Consider the following 16,140-nt stretch of genomic DNA (forward strand, 5'->3'; position numbering starts at 1 on the left):
GACTGGAAGTGAAAAACAGTTCTCAAAACAAAAAAGGCCACAGAAACAATTGATACATAAACAACCAGGAGTTAACCAGAGAGTTTTAATCTGAAACCCAGCCAGAACAGGGTTCGGGGACACCACCTAGACGGTGTTGGAGGATAAGTGAGCAGGAAATCTAGGTAAGCACCTATAATCCAGCTATTGCTATGTACAAAGTTGGACCCACACCTGCTCACTTAACTGTTCCAATCTATATGTTGCCACTTGTATGTTGTTTGTGCCATGAATATGAACACGGCAAAATTCTGACTAAAGTGTGATAGATTCATGTAATTAACCAAGATGAAATACTGAAAGGGTGGATCTGGGTTCCCAAGATTGTGGCACGATTTGTAGAACCATCCTGTTTTGGATCTTCACAACTTTTTTGCATTGACTTTTTATTAATGTTAAATTAGAATGAACTTAATTGACTGATCACTTGGGCATTACACTGTGATGTGTATTCTCTAAATCCAACACTTTCTATCCATGAAACTACCCATTCCCACTTTCCCCAATTTCTATGGTAAATACTTGCTGTACATCTTTAGATTCACATAAAAGGTCAGCCCTGAGATCCCATGTTGAACGTGTGCATCAGAATTCAAGGCAAGTCTTTTGACTTCAAATTCTCTTTGTACTTATTTGTCCTGTCATCTTACATACAGATCAAGTATCACAAAATGTACAACATGGAAGTATGACTTAATTATCAAAAAGTAATCAGAAATAAATGTTCACTAAGTGTCTTTTTAAAAATATTGATCTTCAAATTCTGATCAAATAGACAAAAGGCAATTTCTAAGATTATTATGAGTTAAATAAATATGAAAAGGATACCCTTGACTGTCCCCTCCCCCCCCCCCCAGAAAAACCCCCCACAATACAAAAAACAAAAATTGGCCCATATCTCTGTTCCATATGCTTTGGAGAGGATTTTTATTGCTCATCGTTGACAACCCAAGTTCCTTTTTTCTATTAAATATCAGAAGTGCACTGCATAGAGAGCTAGGAACTACCTTCCAGTTCCAACTAAAATCTCCCAAACACATGTATAGGTCTGAGTGACCACGAACTTCTCCAGCCACTCATCTTTTGGGAAAATGTCATATTAACTAAAACAAAGCTCCTTTAGGCATATGCTTAATATTTTTTTTCCAGATCATTTTTTAAAACGAGAGATTGTTAGAGACCTCAAATCTCTAACATTTTCAGAATTTAGAAGTGTAGGTTAGGGTAGACTATTCTTGGTGGAACTTTCTCCATGACCCTAAAGCTAAATGTACCAATTACATACATCATATGGACCATTAATTTTTTTTGTTGTTGTTTTTATTATTTTTGGTAATCAAAAGTAGTAAATAATCACTAGGTGAATCAATCTTTAATAGTATTCCCATAACTTTAAATTTCTAGAAAAAATTCCTATTTTAAATTAATAGCTTTTGTTATGTATGAATTACAGATCGAGAACTTAATGAAATGGGCTTAGTAAATACAATGTTTAGAAATAATTTCACTTTTGTGTTCTTCTAATACGCTTTCTGTTAACCCCTGAAAGTTTCTTTTACTCACACTAAACATGTGAATGTCAAATTATGAATGTTTATGAAATATGCTCTAATGATAAAGTTCATTCTTTATTTGAACAACAAAGCAAGAGACACCTGCTTATAGGAGAGAGCTTTGCTTCAGACAAAGTAATTTTTAGACAAAAGTAATTTTACAAGGATTTTTTAAAGCACCAGCTCTCGTTAAAAAAAAAAAAATGTGTATTAATTTTACAAACAGGAACCTCATGTTAAACCTCAAACACTTTTTGAGAGAACCATACTACTAGTGTCAAGTTTTACTGTGGTAATCTCAGTGTATCATGAAGTCATTATGGATTTCCAAGACTAAAATTATGATAATTAAGTACAACAGAATACTTCAAGCTACCTTAAATCCTTTCTGGAACAGGGCAGGGCACATATAAACAATCACTTAAACAGTTCTAGAATTCACTTAAAGATATGGTTGGAAGTATTTTAACCAAACTGGAATTAGCTAAGTAATTCTTAGGAGTTAAGACTGTATCATGTTTCAGAGCTCTCTGACTTCTTTCTTATAAGTTTAAATTTTAACCTTAAAAATACACACACACACGCGCGTACTAACTGAACCTGGCTTCTGCAGAAAAGTTTGCTCTTATATACATCTGCTTTTTGCTCCAGTTGAGTATTGGCCCCATAATAGTTTTCAAATATCTTTTGTTGTTTAAAAGAAAGGTAGTTTGCTCAGGACTAAAATAAGTGCCATGAATGGGACTACTCTTCTAAATGTTTTTTTTTTTTTCTAGTTGTGACTAAATGAACATCAAGTTCCAAACCCACTTAATAATGTTATAAATAAAATCAAATTTTATAACTTGAGGTCTATGTCCTTACATTTCAATTATCTGTATGAACATAGCTTGGTATTTTATATCAATAATTCCACACAAAATATACCTTTAACAATGTCTTCTAAATTCATCATAGAAGTAAATATATACTCTCTTCATAGCTGAAATTGTTGGACCAACACAGCTCTTTTCTGAGTCAGCAGGGGGTCACTGCAGCATTTCTCCAAAGGACAGACTGTTTTGTAACTATTTCAGCAAAATTACTCCGGTCATAGGCTTTGGGTTTTATTTCTAATGCGTTACTGTATACCTCTTCTGTGCCCAACCTGTCTGCCCAGCTTTACTCTTTCCTGTAAGTCACATAAAATGAGTGAGGGTAAAGAAACTCCTGGTCTTTCTCTCTACTAGCTAGACCTATCTGACTCAGGACAGTCACTGAGTATGTGTCAGTTCATCTTTATTAAAAAAAAAAGAAATGATCCCTGACTGGCCCACCTTTGGAAGCAATTTCTATAAAGAATGACTAAGTAAAGAGCTGTTCTGGCCCCAAAAAGACCACACAATGTTCTGTATACCAGATACCAGAATAAAAGAAGCCAAGAAGACTCTGAGTGCCTGGGGGTCAAAACACAAAGATTTTAACTTGTACCAAAAGCTTATGCCAATTTACACTGTCATCAACAGTGGATGACGGCACCTATTTCCTCACCAGCCAACCAACACCAGCCCTACTAACCCTTTTGATTTTTGCCAGTCTGTCAGATTAAAAATGCTATTCTCTTGACCTCCTTCTCTTCCCCACACATCAACTTAATTCTCTGAATTGCTGATCACTGATGACAGTGAATGCATTTTCATGCCTATTATCCATTTGTATTTCTTTAGCAAAATTGTTTGTACTTCTCTAATGCCCATTATTCTACTGGGTCTGGAGTCTTTTTCTCATTGATTGATAGGATACTTATAATTATGAATATTATCCCTTTGGCTGTTATTTTTTTTGCAAATATGTTAGTTTGCCATTTGCATTCCAACTTTTTGTCAATGTACAAAGTTCTCATTTTCTTATAGCTTTATCTATAATCTTTTTCTTTACGAATTCTGGGTTTCCTATCAGGCTTGTAACTGCATACTGACTATGATGCAAGATTTCATATTATAGATATCAGACATTATTTACAGTTAAACAATGGTATCCTTTTCTGAAATTAGTTCTAGTAGAATCTAATTTAACAAACCTCACTATGATATCCAGTTTGACAGTGAGGCAACTTTCACACTAGCACTGCTTAGTTGTGAGAAAAATCAATCAAGAAATCCACTATAGTAACATGAATTAGTGACTTTTCTCCGATAGCCACCTAATTAAGTTATTGAGGGGTGGGGTGGTACAGAATGTATTCTTTATAAATGGTAATTATACTAAAATACATGTTAAATAAGGATGATGCCAAATAAACATTTAAATGATATATTTTTCAAAAATATAAATCTGTGATTTGAGAATATTTTTAGATGTCATGTAGAAAGAAGAACTCAAAGCACTTTGAACAGCCTAATCAGACATATTAATATATAAATTACCATCACCATGCTAGCCTGTGAGCTGTTTGGGAACAAGAGCCGTAATATTCCCATTCAGTCTGCGTTACATTTAGCACTGTTGGCAGCCAAATCCCTATAAAATGTATCCAGTTGTGCTTTTGCTACAGATAAAGAAGATAAAACTTGAAGGAGCTGACTCAATCAGAGGACTCCCCTCAGTTATTCTCCAGGATTCCAGCTTGTCACCATCCCTCTTAGAAGTGTGGTGTTCCAAACCAGACCCTGTACTCCACACATGATCCAAGACTACCTATCCATAGATTTCATAAATGTAGTCTTAAACTCCATTAATAGTTTTGATACATTACATGGTAGCTCTCTACTGAGCAACATAATTGACCTGTATGTTCTGTAGTGAACCACATCCTCACCCATCGTTTACTACTGCCTTTTGGGACATAACCTGCTGGACTGAACAATTATTCCTATTAAATTGCTTCTGATTTAGATTCAATATACATTTGACATTTCAAAATTTTTCTTGGATCTCTAGTTTGTTATCCAGAGTATTATTAGTTTTCCTTACCAGATTCCTGTCAAATACAAATCTGTTCAGCAAGTCACACAGGTCTTCCTTTATTCCCTGTTAAAAGCACAGTACAAATACTGGAACCTTCCAATTAAAGCCGGCCATCAGTTTGTATTGTGTGTACAGTCATTGATTTAAAAATTTTTTTTGACATCAGTCTTAGCGGTTTTCTTTTTTTTTTTAACATCTTTAATGGAGTATAATTGCTTTACAATGTTGTGTTAGTTTCTGCTGTATAACAAAGTGAATCACTATATGTATACATATATCATCATATCCCCTCCCTCTTGCATCTCCCTCCCACCCTTCCTATCCCACCCCTCTAGGTGGTCACAAAGCACCGAGCTGATCTCCCTGTGCTATGCAGCTGCTTCCCACTAACTATCTATTTTGTGTGTACAGTCATTTAAACAACCACAAGGTCACCAGGCCACCTAACTCATTACCACTAGCAGTGATAGCTTACAGATTTCTCTGATTTCAAGACACACATATATTCGTACATAAAAAATATGTATCACACACACACACACACACACACAAAGTACCACCAAACAGCACTTATCCTCACTATGTAAAATTACACTGACATTCTCCATTCTATTTTATTCTATCCTAGTCCCCTGCTCCCTTCCCTCCCTTTTAAAATGCTAGTCACAGCCCACTAAGTTGATTTCATAACCAACTGACAGGATGGGACGGGAAGTTTGTAAAACATTTATAATCAACCTGAGTAGTTCATTTACTAACGATAGCTATCTTATTCACAATGCTGAATTTCTCAAATTATCACAAGGCAAAAAGATTTCATCACTTGGTTTAAGACTTGAAATCATAGTTACATATTACAAAGCATTATTTAGAAATACTTGTAATACATGACTAATTAACTGATTTCCATGAATATGTTAAAGGCCTTTTATCAGTATGGATCTGCCATCTTTAATTTTATCTACACTGATTCATTCACAGATATTCTAAGGAATTAAGTTACATTATCATAGTTTTAGAATTAGTTTCAGAAACATGAACTTCAACTATTCCTTGACAAATTAGCACTGAATTTAATAATATGAAAGGTTAATCAGTATCCACATTTTTAAATGTGAAACCATTAATCTTCAAGGAAAAAATTATAAATCCATTTTTCTTCTGGTTAAGTTTACTACTCACTTTGCCACAAGGTTGTGGAAGCACAGTCCATATAACCATGAGAAAACATCACAGCCTCACCCATGTTTGGTAAAGAAGAGAAAGCAAATAGCCAATCCTGCTCTTTTAAAAAGATGGTAATTCCTTAAAAAAATTGTGTAATTCAAAGCTTGAACAGTAAAAAAGTGAGAAAATTTGAAACAAAGTTCAAACAAGAAAAATAAAAGCCTTTTCGAAAATTATTTTTTTGTCAAAGAATTTAGATTGAAAAAGTAAGAAAATACTGTGGTTCTAAAAAGTTACACCTGAGCGTATTGAAATGATTTTTATTTTTTTCCTTTCAGTCATTACAATTAAGAACTGTATTTTGAAAAAAAACTCCTTTTTAAAATTTATAACCTTAAAACTTATTTCTAGAGGATCAGATGTAAACCTGGAAAATCACTCTCCTTCAAGGTTCAGCATTTCTATTTCTGTTCTGGCTAAATGCCCACAAAAGCACAAACATGCCACAAAACCAGCCTGAGCTGAAGCACCATAGTTGGAGATTTGAAGGTTTGTTTTCTTTTAAAACTGCTCAAAGGCCACCGTATGGTGGTATTCAGTGTAAACAGACTTTTTCCAGCAGAAATATTTAGAGTCACAGAATACACAGTTGCATGGCCCTTTAGAGGATCATGTAGAACATTTTACCCAAAGATGATTTCTCTGAGAATTCTTCTAACCAGTCAACATTCCTTTCCACCCCTCCAAATCAACACACTAACTGGCTGGCATATGGAGGCTTGATCCTGAGTTGAGAGAAAAACTCTAGATGAAATAATGAGGCTGAAAACATTTTATTTCAGAGCAAGTAACTGAATTCATTTGTCACCTGATTGGCATGATCATATATAAAAACTCTTGCCTGTGTTTTTGGAGGGAAAAAGTTCTCAATCCTACAGCCAAAACTCAGCTCATGGACCAAAAGATGTGGTCATGCCTCATGTGGTACACACAGGAATTCTTCCAGGACTCAGAATACAGCTAGGGAGACAAGGCACACACAGGAAGAGTGAAATCTATGGAAGACTAATACATGCCACCAGACCCTGCATGACAAAACCCAAATAAGAGAGCCGAGTGGCAAGCTCAGAGGACAGAGAGGGCACTGTGCGCTGAAGGTCTCACACTTCAACAGAGCAGACGCTTCTTGAGCTGCATTCTGTAGACAGAATAAATTTGGATAAAAGTCAGAAAATGTATTACAATTGATTAGAGAGCTTTATGCAACAATCTGAGCTCTGATAAGGAAACAAAAATTATTTTGTAATTTCATCAAGCTCTGGTGGTTAAAAAAGTGTCGAATGAAAAGGAAGGCAGAAGGCAGTGAGTTTACAGAACTCACTGTAAACTTAAGTGCTGTTTACAGAATAAACACATGGCTTCTTTTATTGCTCAAAGAACATTCCCCACTTTATGGAGTGGTGCTTTTTAGGTGAGTGTTGACATCACAATATAGTCACAATGGAAAACTTGCTTTTTAATATGAAAGCTGTATTGAAAATGCACAACAGAGACATCTTATACCCAAGGGAGTATAGAAAGTTAAGTTTTAGGTAGAGGCCGCAAAACATTCAGGAAAAGCTACAAAGGATACATTTTCTTCCATTAAAAACTTATTTCCGGGGCTTCCCTGGTGGCGCAGTGGTTGAGAATCCGTCTGCCAATGCAGGGGACACGGGTTCGAGCCCTGGTCTGGGAAGATCCCACATGCCACGGAGCAACTGGGCCCGTGGGCCACAACTACTGAGCCTGCGCGTCTGGAGCTTGTGCTCTGCAACGGGAGAGGCCGCGACGGTGAGGGGCCCACGCACCGCGATGAAGAGTGGCCCCCGCTCGCCGCAACTAGAGAAAGCCCTCGCACAGAAACGAAGACCCAACACAGCCAAAAATAAATAAATTAATTAAGTAAAATAAATAAATAAAAAAGAAAGACAAAAATAACAGAATATTGCCTGATCTCAGGGGCGTGATTACGTTTGAAGAAAGGAAACTTCTCTACAGAAGCACATCAGCCAGGAGCATGATTTAGACAAAAAAAAAAAAAAAAAAAAGAAACAACTTATTTCCTTCTACAAAAATTCTGAACATGGGATTCTGTTTTTCCTTTACTGTTTCAGCAGAAGAATGCTACCAACTCAAGTGAATATGATTACTTGGCCTCAAAAATCCACCTTCTTAGTTTTTAACTTGATCTACCAAATGTTTGGGTTATTGCTCACCATGTCACCAACCTATCAGAATCACAGTGGTTTAAACAGGAAGTTAATGAGTTAAATGTTAAAATTAGGCTTTCTGCAGGTATTCTGTGGGTAGGGGGCACACAGGGTGAGTTTGTTCCATAAAAGTGGGAGTCTGGTGATCCAGGCTTTCTTGAAGTTTTTCCAAACTAAAATGGTGTTAGCCTTGAATCTCACAGTGGCTTTTAAACCTTGCCCTAAGGTCTGGAGCAGGTGAGGATCCACCTCATCTCTAGCCCAAACACCTCACTTCTATCAGTTTTTTATGTTGGGCTTCTGTGTCAGAAATTTAACAAATTAAAAAAAAACTACTACCTTATGACGTAAAACACTATCCACTAAACATGTCTGGGGGACTTCCCTGGCTGTCCACTCATTAAGACTCCATGCTCCCAATGCAGGGGACACATGGGTTGGATCCCTAGTCAGGGAACTAAGATCCCGCATACTGCGCGGTGTAGCCAAATAAAATAAAATTTAAAAACCAAAAAACATGTCTGCATGTTGGACACAGACTGTTTTCTGAGGAATTCAATGACCTGGCCTCCAAGTCAATTTATACAACTAGATTTGAAATCAAGTCCTGGTTAAACTTTTCAATTTTTCAAAGGCAGATGATTAGTGCTGCCGGCCCCCTCAGTTAATTGTTAAAGCAGAGTAGTTACTAGAAAACTATAACCTTGGACCTCTTTGGTACTCAATTTTCATAAAAAGTTCAATGGCATGAATGATTATAGGGGGTCATTTCCATAGCTACAGAGCATCAGAAAAGTAGTGATTTAATTAAACTGTGCTCCACTCTAACATTATTCCTATGTCTTGTACTAAGATGTCTTATACTTGAACTGGGTACTTTTACAGACACTTTAGAGAACAGAGAGAAGTGTACCAAGGACCCAGAGCCTTCATTAATAAAGGATCCACAGGGTCTCAATTCCTGGAAAAAGTATGCTTCTCCTAAGTGGCTGGTTTACTTTTTATCTCATGAACACAGCCTTGCAATTGATCTTGTTTTCTTCTTTGTTTTGGCTTCTAAAACTCAAAGCCAAATAGGTGGTCCCCAACTAGCTTGTGTAAAAGACATGCATTTATTTGTGTACTAACCCTGCCCCAGGAATCATTTTGTCTTTCCTTATTTTTCCTTTGCTCCTTATCTAATTCTCTGGGGTGAGGGAGAGGATGGGACAGAAAGGGGAAAAGAGAAGGAAACATACCCCTATTTTTTTCCATTTCCCTAAAATGGAAGGCAAGAAACATGAAAAAAAAAATAACTACCTAATCTTAACATAAGGGTGTGGTTTTAACCTTACCACCATGATAAACTTGTTAAATACTGCAAGATCTAGTGCGTCAATTTTCTCGCTCAGGTGGAAATAGGTAACACTGCTAAGGGGACATCCCGTCTGGGGAGAGATTACTAAATTAAGTCAAACACGGAAAGTGTATTGAGGCAATCAACGTGTGTGGTGTGCAGCAAAATAAAGTACTTCCATCACTGTTCTTCAGAGTCAAATAATTTCTAGGAATAACAATGGCCGCGGCCTCTTTTCTAACATGAGAGATGGCTGTTACAGCTCCTCCATCACTCAAAGAGCTCTGACTCCAGCATGCGACTCCTATTCAGTCCCCGTTGTTTGGTAAGTAAGGATAAATAAAAAATACTTCCAAGTTTATTCAACATATTTTTCAAGCCCCTATTATCTGAGGCTTTACAGTTACAAGGTCTGAATGGCTGTGTTCACAGAAAATATTTTTAGCCAGTTATACAAAATGTATTCAACTAGTGTAAAAAATACCATTCATAAATTAAAATAATGGCTGAGTTGTACTTCCAAACCTCTATTCTATTCCAATGTCTTCTAGGAAATTAGGAAAAACAACAAGAATACAACTAGGGGTCAGGGCATTTGGGGTGGTGGGGCGGGGGGCAGAGGCAAAGGGCATTTCACTGTAGCTGAAACAAACTGAGAATGATGAGATAAATCAAAATGCTACTCAATCAACAAACACTGCTGGTTTAGACTAAAAGCAGAACACCTAGCCGCTCCTTCTGTATTTCCAGGATTGTTGATACAAATGCAGTGGCTTTTCAGTCAGAGGTGGACTTCCTTTAGGATACTATGGGCCAATTCTTTACAGACTCCTCTGGGCCTTGAGGATATCTATGGCCAGAGGAGCTAAGAGGGAGCCTGCTTTAAAGGCTAAAAAGAAAGATAAAGGACAAAAGAATAGCAAGAAATATGTGGTCTCAGGGCAGACAAATAACCAAAAAGTCCTTTAGAACTTGTATCTTGGACACCTAAACAAATCAGATAGGAGGATAAGAATCCCAACAATCCTCACAGTTGGGAAAATCATAGGGTCACTCTATAGGGTCATAAGGTCCCCAGCACCATCTCATTCTGGCAACCGCCCCTCCCACCCCACACCATTAACACAGCTCCAATACGAGGTGCTATAGTCCTATAAGAACCATACCCCTGCTGTCCCCAGCAAAGTAACCTAGAGGGGAAGGAAGACCCCAGGCTAAAGTGTCTATTGAGAGGCTGAAGCTCCATGACAGAAATGTAGGTGGCCAGGCTTTCTATCAGGTGGAGAAAGCTGGTCTGCAGAGAGAGGATGTTGGGGGAAGGGGGGCCACGGCAGTGAGTAAACAGAGAAACGCTGTGGCAGATGGACACTCACAACAGAGTTTGTGTTCCTGGTGAGAACTCTTGGTGAGACCCCAGTGCATTTCTGCCTTGAGTGTTGGACTCCTCCCTGAGATAAACTTTCACTAAATCCCTGCCTTGTTGGAAGAAAGAGAGTTCCAAGTAACACAGGGGCTACTTCCTAGGCATCACTGCTCCAGGCCTGTGCCTCAGAAAGGCAACTCTAGTAAGGGTAGGGCTTAGACATCGCTCTCTCAACCTTTTAGAGGCCAAAACTGGAGTAGTGAAGACTGAGCGTGGCACCATCTTTTACTCTTCCGTGTACTCCACATACCTACTTTTGGGGCTGGAGATCTGAAATGTGTCATTAAATGACACAGGAAGTAATATAAAAAAAATGAAAATGTGTAAATAGATATGTCCATTTATTGTCACAAACTGAGAATAAAGCTCAAGATTATATAAGCGAATGCAAATTAAATGCAATTTTTTTCCCATGGACATCTTAAACTGAACTCTCAAGATGATTTTGTGAAACCCTTGATCTTTCCCTTGAAAACAGTTGCTCTGAAATATGGAAGAAATATGGAAAAGTTTAAGAATTAAAGATTACATAAATATATAAGTGTAGTGAATACAGGTATATCATCTCTTTAAACAGTCCTTTTAAGAAACCATAAACAAAATGAAAAGACTGGGAGAAAATATTTGCTAACGATGCAACCGACAAGGGCTTAATTTTCAAAGTACACAAACAGCTCATACAACTCAGTAACAACAACAAAACAACCCAATTAAAAAATGGGCAGAAAAAAAAAAAATGGGCAGAAGATCTAGATAGACATTTCTCCAAAGAAGACATACAGATAGCCAATAGGCACATGAAAAGATGCTCAAAATCACTAAGTATTAGAGAAATGCAAATTAAAATTAAAATGAGGTACCACCTTACACCGGTCAGAATGGGCATCATCAAAAAAGTCTACAAATAACAAATGCTGGAGAGGGTGTAGAGAAAAGGGAACCCTCCTACACTGTCGGTGGGAATGTAAATTGGCTCAGCCATTATGGAAAACAGTATGGAGGTTCCTTAAAAGAACTAAAAATAGAGTTGCCATATGATCCACCAATCCCACTCCTTGGCATATATCCGGAGAAAACGCTAATTTGAAAAGATGCATGCACCCAAATGTTCACAGCAGCACTATTTACAATAGCCAAGACATGGAAGCAACATAAATGTCCACTGACAGATGAATGGATAAAGATGATGTGGTATATACACACAATGGAATACTACTCAGCCATAAAAAAAGAATGAAATAATGCCATTTGCAGCAACTTGGATGGACCTAGAGATACTAAGTCAGAAAGAGAAAGACAAATACCATGAAATCACTTACATGTGGAATCTAAAATATGACACAAATTAACTTATTTACAAAACAGAAACAGACTCACAGACATAGAAAACAAACTTACGGTTACCAAAGGGGAAAGGTGGGGGGGGGTACATTAGGAGTTTGGGATTAACAGACACACACTACTACATATAAAACAGATAATCAACAAGGACCTGCTGTATAGCACAGGGAACTCTACTCAACATTCTGTAATAACCTACATGGGAAAAGAACCTGAAAAAAGATGGATATATGTATATGTATAACTGAATCACTTTGCCGTACACCAGAAACTAACACAACATTGTAAATCAACCATACCTCAAAAACAAATTTTTTCTAAAAAAAGTCTTTTTCAGAGTTATATGGCATCCAACATCAACCATTTAAAAACTAGAACTCCGCAACTTCCTTTCTTCAATAGTTCCCGAGAAGCTACACGTATGAGTGGAGAAAGAGTGAAAGAGGGAATTTGGGCAAAAACAAGGTGTTTACACTTAGAATCTCTCCATTCAAATGTCTGACTTGAGGCAAAGCAGAACATTTTAGAGTTAGAACATCAGAGTTCTCATTCAGAGAGAAGTCTTTTGGTTCAAAAGAAGAATCAGATAGCTGCCATGGCTCCAGAATAAATGTCTCAAAAATCAGGCTACTTTAGGAGGAGACACCTGAGGATATGAGAGACAACCCTGCTCCTTAAGCATCAAAAAAAATAAATAAGTAAATAAGGCAGGGAAGGGGTCCAAGGACAGCTAGTTTTGCAATTGCTAAATGTTAGATGACATAATTTATCATCCAAACCAGGACAATTCAGGGAATAAAGGGTGACACAATGAATAATTATGCGAGGCATAAACCTGGACTTTTCCTGGCAAACCAAGACGTTTGGTTATGCCTACTAAACTATGGCTATCTTGCCTCCCCTATGACCAGACAACTTTTCTATTTCATTTACTCTGATTTAGCAAAGGCAAAGCACCCTCCACCTACAGCAAGGCCTAGCAGGGTCACCTGCATATAAATATTTGTCAGTGATGATGAAAATAAGTCTTTCTTAGCAATATTTGGTATTTCAAATCAGCAAACATCTACAATTCACCAGGAAGAATATGCCCATGTCATGGAATAACTTAACTCTTGAATCTCCCACCACTCTGCTCCAGGCCAGGTAGTCAACAATTTGCCAGTTCCCCTATGTCTTAAATATCCTGACTCATCCTATCCTGCTCTCATTGCTGAAGGGATCAGAACAAGCTGATGCAATTGATCTAGTTTGCCCCAAAGGTTAACTGTACTCTGTATTTACATAGCATTTACATTGTATTAGGTATTATAAGTAATCTAGAAATGATTTAAAATATACTGGCGGATGTACAAAGGTTATAGACAAATACTATGCCATTTTATACATAAGGGCATAATTTGGTATCCATGGGGGTCCTTGGAACCAACTCCGCTCAACCCCTGCCTGTGGATACAGAGGGCCAGGCTGTACATAAACTTGCCTTATCTCACGTCTCAACCCAACCCTAGTAGCATAAAGCATTATCAGTTTTTAAAATCTCTATTTAATAGCCTCTGCCCCATTGTTTATTTGAATTTCTTTTATTTAGCTGCTATCTGAATTGACTACTCATTTATCTAGTGCTTTTAGTCTTACAACCTGTTTGAAAAACAACATCTTTTTAAGAGTTGAGAACATAAGCTCTCATCACACCCAAGTTGTAATCCAAGACCCGCCATTTAGTAGAAGTGTGCACAAAAACTCTTGGGCAAAATATTTACCTTCTGAGTCTCCATTATTTACAAAATGATAGGATGACTATTAAATTTTTAACATGAATAAGATGCCCAGGGTAGCACTGAAAACATAGGGAGAGCTTACTAATAAATGGCAGTTATCAGTCTGTATGAGCTTTTACTAATACTGAAGTAAATATTAACCTTTTGTCTATCATCATGCAAAGTTTTTTCACATATTTACCTTAGTGCTTTTTCCCTTTCAATCACTTGACAGCAATGGAAATAAGCCTGCTTCTCATCCAAAGGTCTGATAAATATTCAGATAAATGTTCTAATTTATGTTTTTATTTGTTTTCTCATTCTCCCATCAGATTTATTTTCATAAAGGGCTTAATTGTCAAACTTGATTTTCCCAAAAAACAAATAACCAATTATCTAAAAATTTTTTGCGAAACAATCCTTCCTCCTTCCCCACTGATGGATGATTTCACTTATGTATTAGGTGCATATATACCTCTCGCTGAACTCCCTAAGTTGACTTTTTAAAAATCTGACTGTACTCTCTGGCCAAGAATACACTAATTTAACTTGGGAAATTTTCTTGCTTCATAACATTCAGTACTCACATTCAAGAACATGGTAACTCTCCATTCTTGTCTTTTTTTCACTCAGTTAAGTTTATACTAGTTTTCTTCAGAGATCCTAAACATTTCGTATCAACCCCCCCAACTTAGGAATTTTATTTTTTGTTGCTATGATGAGATTTTTCTCCCAGTATTTTTATAACTGGGTATTGCTAGCAAGAAAAATGCTGCCAACATTTAAATATCTTTATGTGGTATGCAACTATCTTATTGAACTCTCACTTTTAGTTTTTCAGTTGATTCTGTTGGTTTTCCTAGGTTTAAGATTGCAACATCTGCAAATATTGCTATTTTCCACCATTTTTTTCAAGCAGTTATACCTTGTATTTGATGCATTCTTGCATTGGCCAGGATAATATCAAACATCAAAGGTGTATGGCATGCTTGTTTCATTTTCTGATTTCAAGGGGAATTCCACCAATGTTTTCCCATTTAGTAGGTTGTTTGCTGTTGGTTTAAAACAGATATTCTTTTAAAGAGTTCATAATCAGGAAGAACTGTTGAATTAGCATTGTTATCTTGGCACATACTGGTATGATACCGCATGTTCAATGTATGCTGATACCAGACCCCAAGGGTTCAAAAACTAGGCTCTGTGACTTACTGGCAATTTATCCCTGGACAGATAATTTAACTTCTTGGCCTAAATTTCTTCACGCATAAAATTAGGGTAATAATAACAACCTCTTTCTTAGGGCTGTTTTGAGGACTGTTAACTGAGATAATATATTAGAACAGTGCCTGGCACACAGTAAATACCAAGCGTTATTTGTCTTCTTTAATTAAGAGAATTTCCTATTTAATTAAATTTGCTGGTGTTTTACTGAGAATTTTCATGGCTATTTCCACAAGTGAAATCGAAACATACTTTTCTTCTTTTGTAATGTCTTGGCAGGTTGTCTCTCTCATATTTTATTATGTTTTTAAGAGTTCATGCTGGTTTTTAAACATGAATTTTATACCTCCTGGTATTTTTGTAGAATCTAGAATAAATGAGATAGTTTATTGATAAGTTTTTCAAGATTTTTAAAAGAACTTATCCTGTCTATATTATAGAGGTCTGAAGCTTCCCTCCTTTTTTTGGGTGGGAGGCCACGGCCTTTAATATACATGTAATATATTCCATGATTAACAATCTATTCAAGTGCGGCAGCTCTTAAGACAATTCCTAAAAGCAACCAGTTCCACTTCTATCATTAGCTCTTTCAAAGTTGCACGTGACATACAAATTTAGAGCCACTGTCTTTCTCTCTGGTCACTTCCTTCCGGATGCACTGCTATGCCTTGTTCCTCTTCCCTATTCCTTATTCCTTCCTCTTCTTAACAACAACAAAAGCATCTGCAAAAGATAGCTGTGCCCTTTCCAAACACCTATGATATCCTAGGCTAAGGACACTCATCCCTCACTACATTTAATTTTAAAAGTGGGGGAGCTTTCATAAGGTAAAAGAGAAAAAAGCTAACCACCCCCTCACATAAGGTTTTAGCTTTTGTGAGGACGGAGTGCACTCCCCTATTGTCCAGTCCTCTTCCATCAACTTACTTCCAGTCACTCACTAGGCAGTCTTCAGGAACAAGAGCAAGACTAGCTCTTGAGTAAACAGATGGGTTATGACCAATCTGAAAGAACAGGGGTGAATGATTTTAACAATATAAAACTAGGAAGTATTTAGTTTGCTGTGTGCACATACAGGAAGATGGTACTAGTTCTAGTTCCT

At 37.0% G+C, this 16,140-nt stretch overlaps 1 protein-coding gene across 7 annotated transcripts in view; it reads right to left on the reverse strand.

Annotated features, from left to right (window-relative positions):
* Nucleotides 1–16,140, reverse strand: part of CAB39 (calcium binding protein 39) — an 89,084-nt gene that overhangs the window by 63,158 nt on the left and 9,786 nt on the right. For 3 of the 7 annotated variants that reach the window (XM_082396449.1, XM_082396447.1, XM_082396448.1), the window contains exon 3: nt 14,743–14,869. The exons of the other annotated variants lie outside the window; for them this stretch is intronic. In XM_082396449.1, the coding sequence (XP_082252575.1) occupies nt 14,743–14,766 (24 nt within the window). In that variant the 5' untranslated portion in view covers nt 14,767–14,869. The remainder of the gene's footprint in view (nt 1–14,742; nt 14,870–16,140) is intronic. 7 annotated transcript variants of the gene reach the window in all.

The sequence above is a fragment of the Balaenoptera borealis genome, assembly GCF_965194805.1.
Source record: "Balaenoptera borealis genome assembly, chromosome: 6".
Taxonomy (NCBI): Eukaryota; Metazoa; Chordata; class Mammalia; order Artiodactyla; family Balaenopteridae; genus Balaenoptera; species Balaenoptera borealis.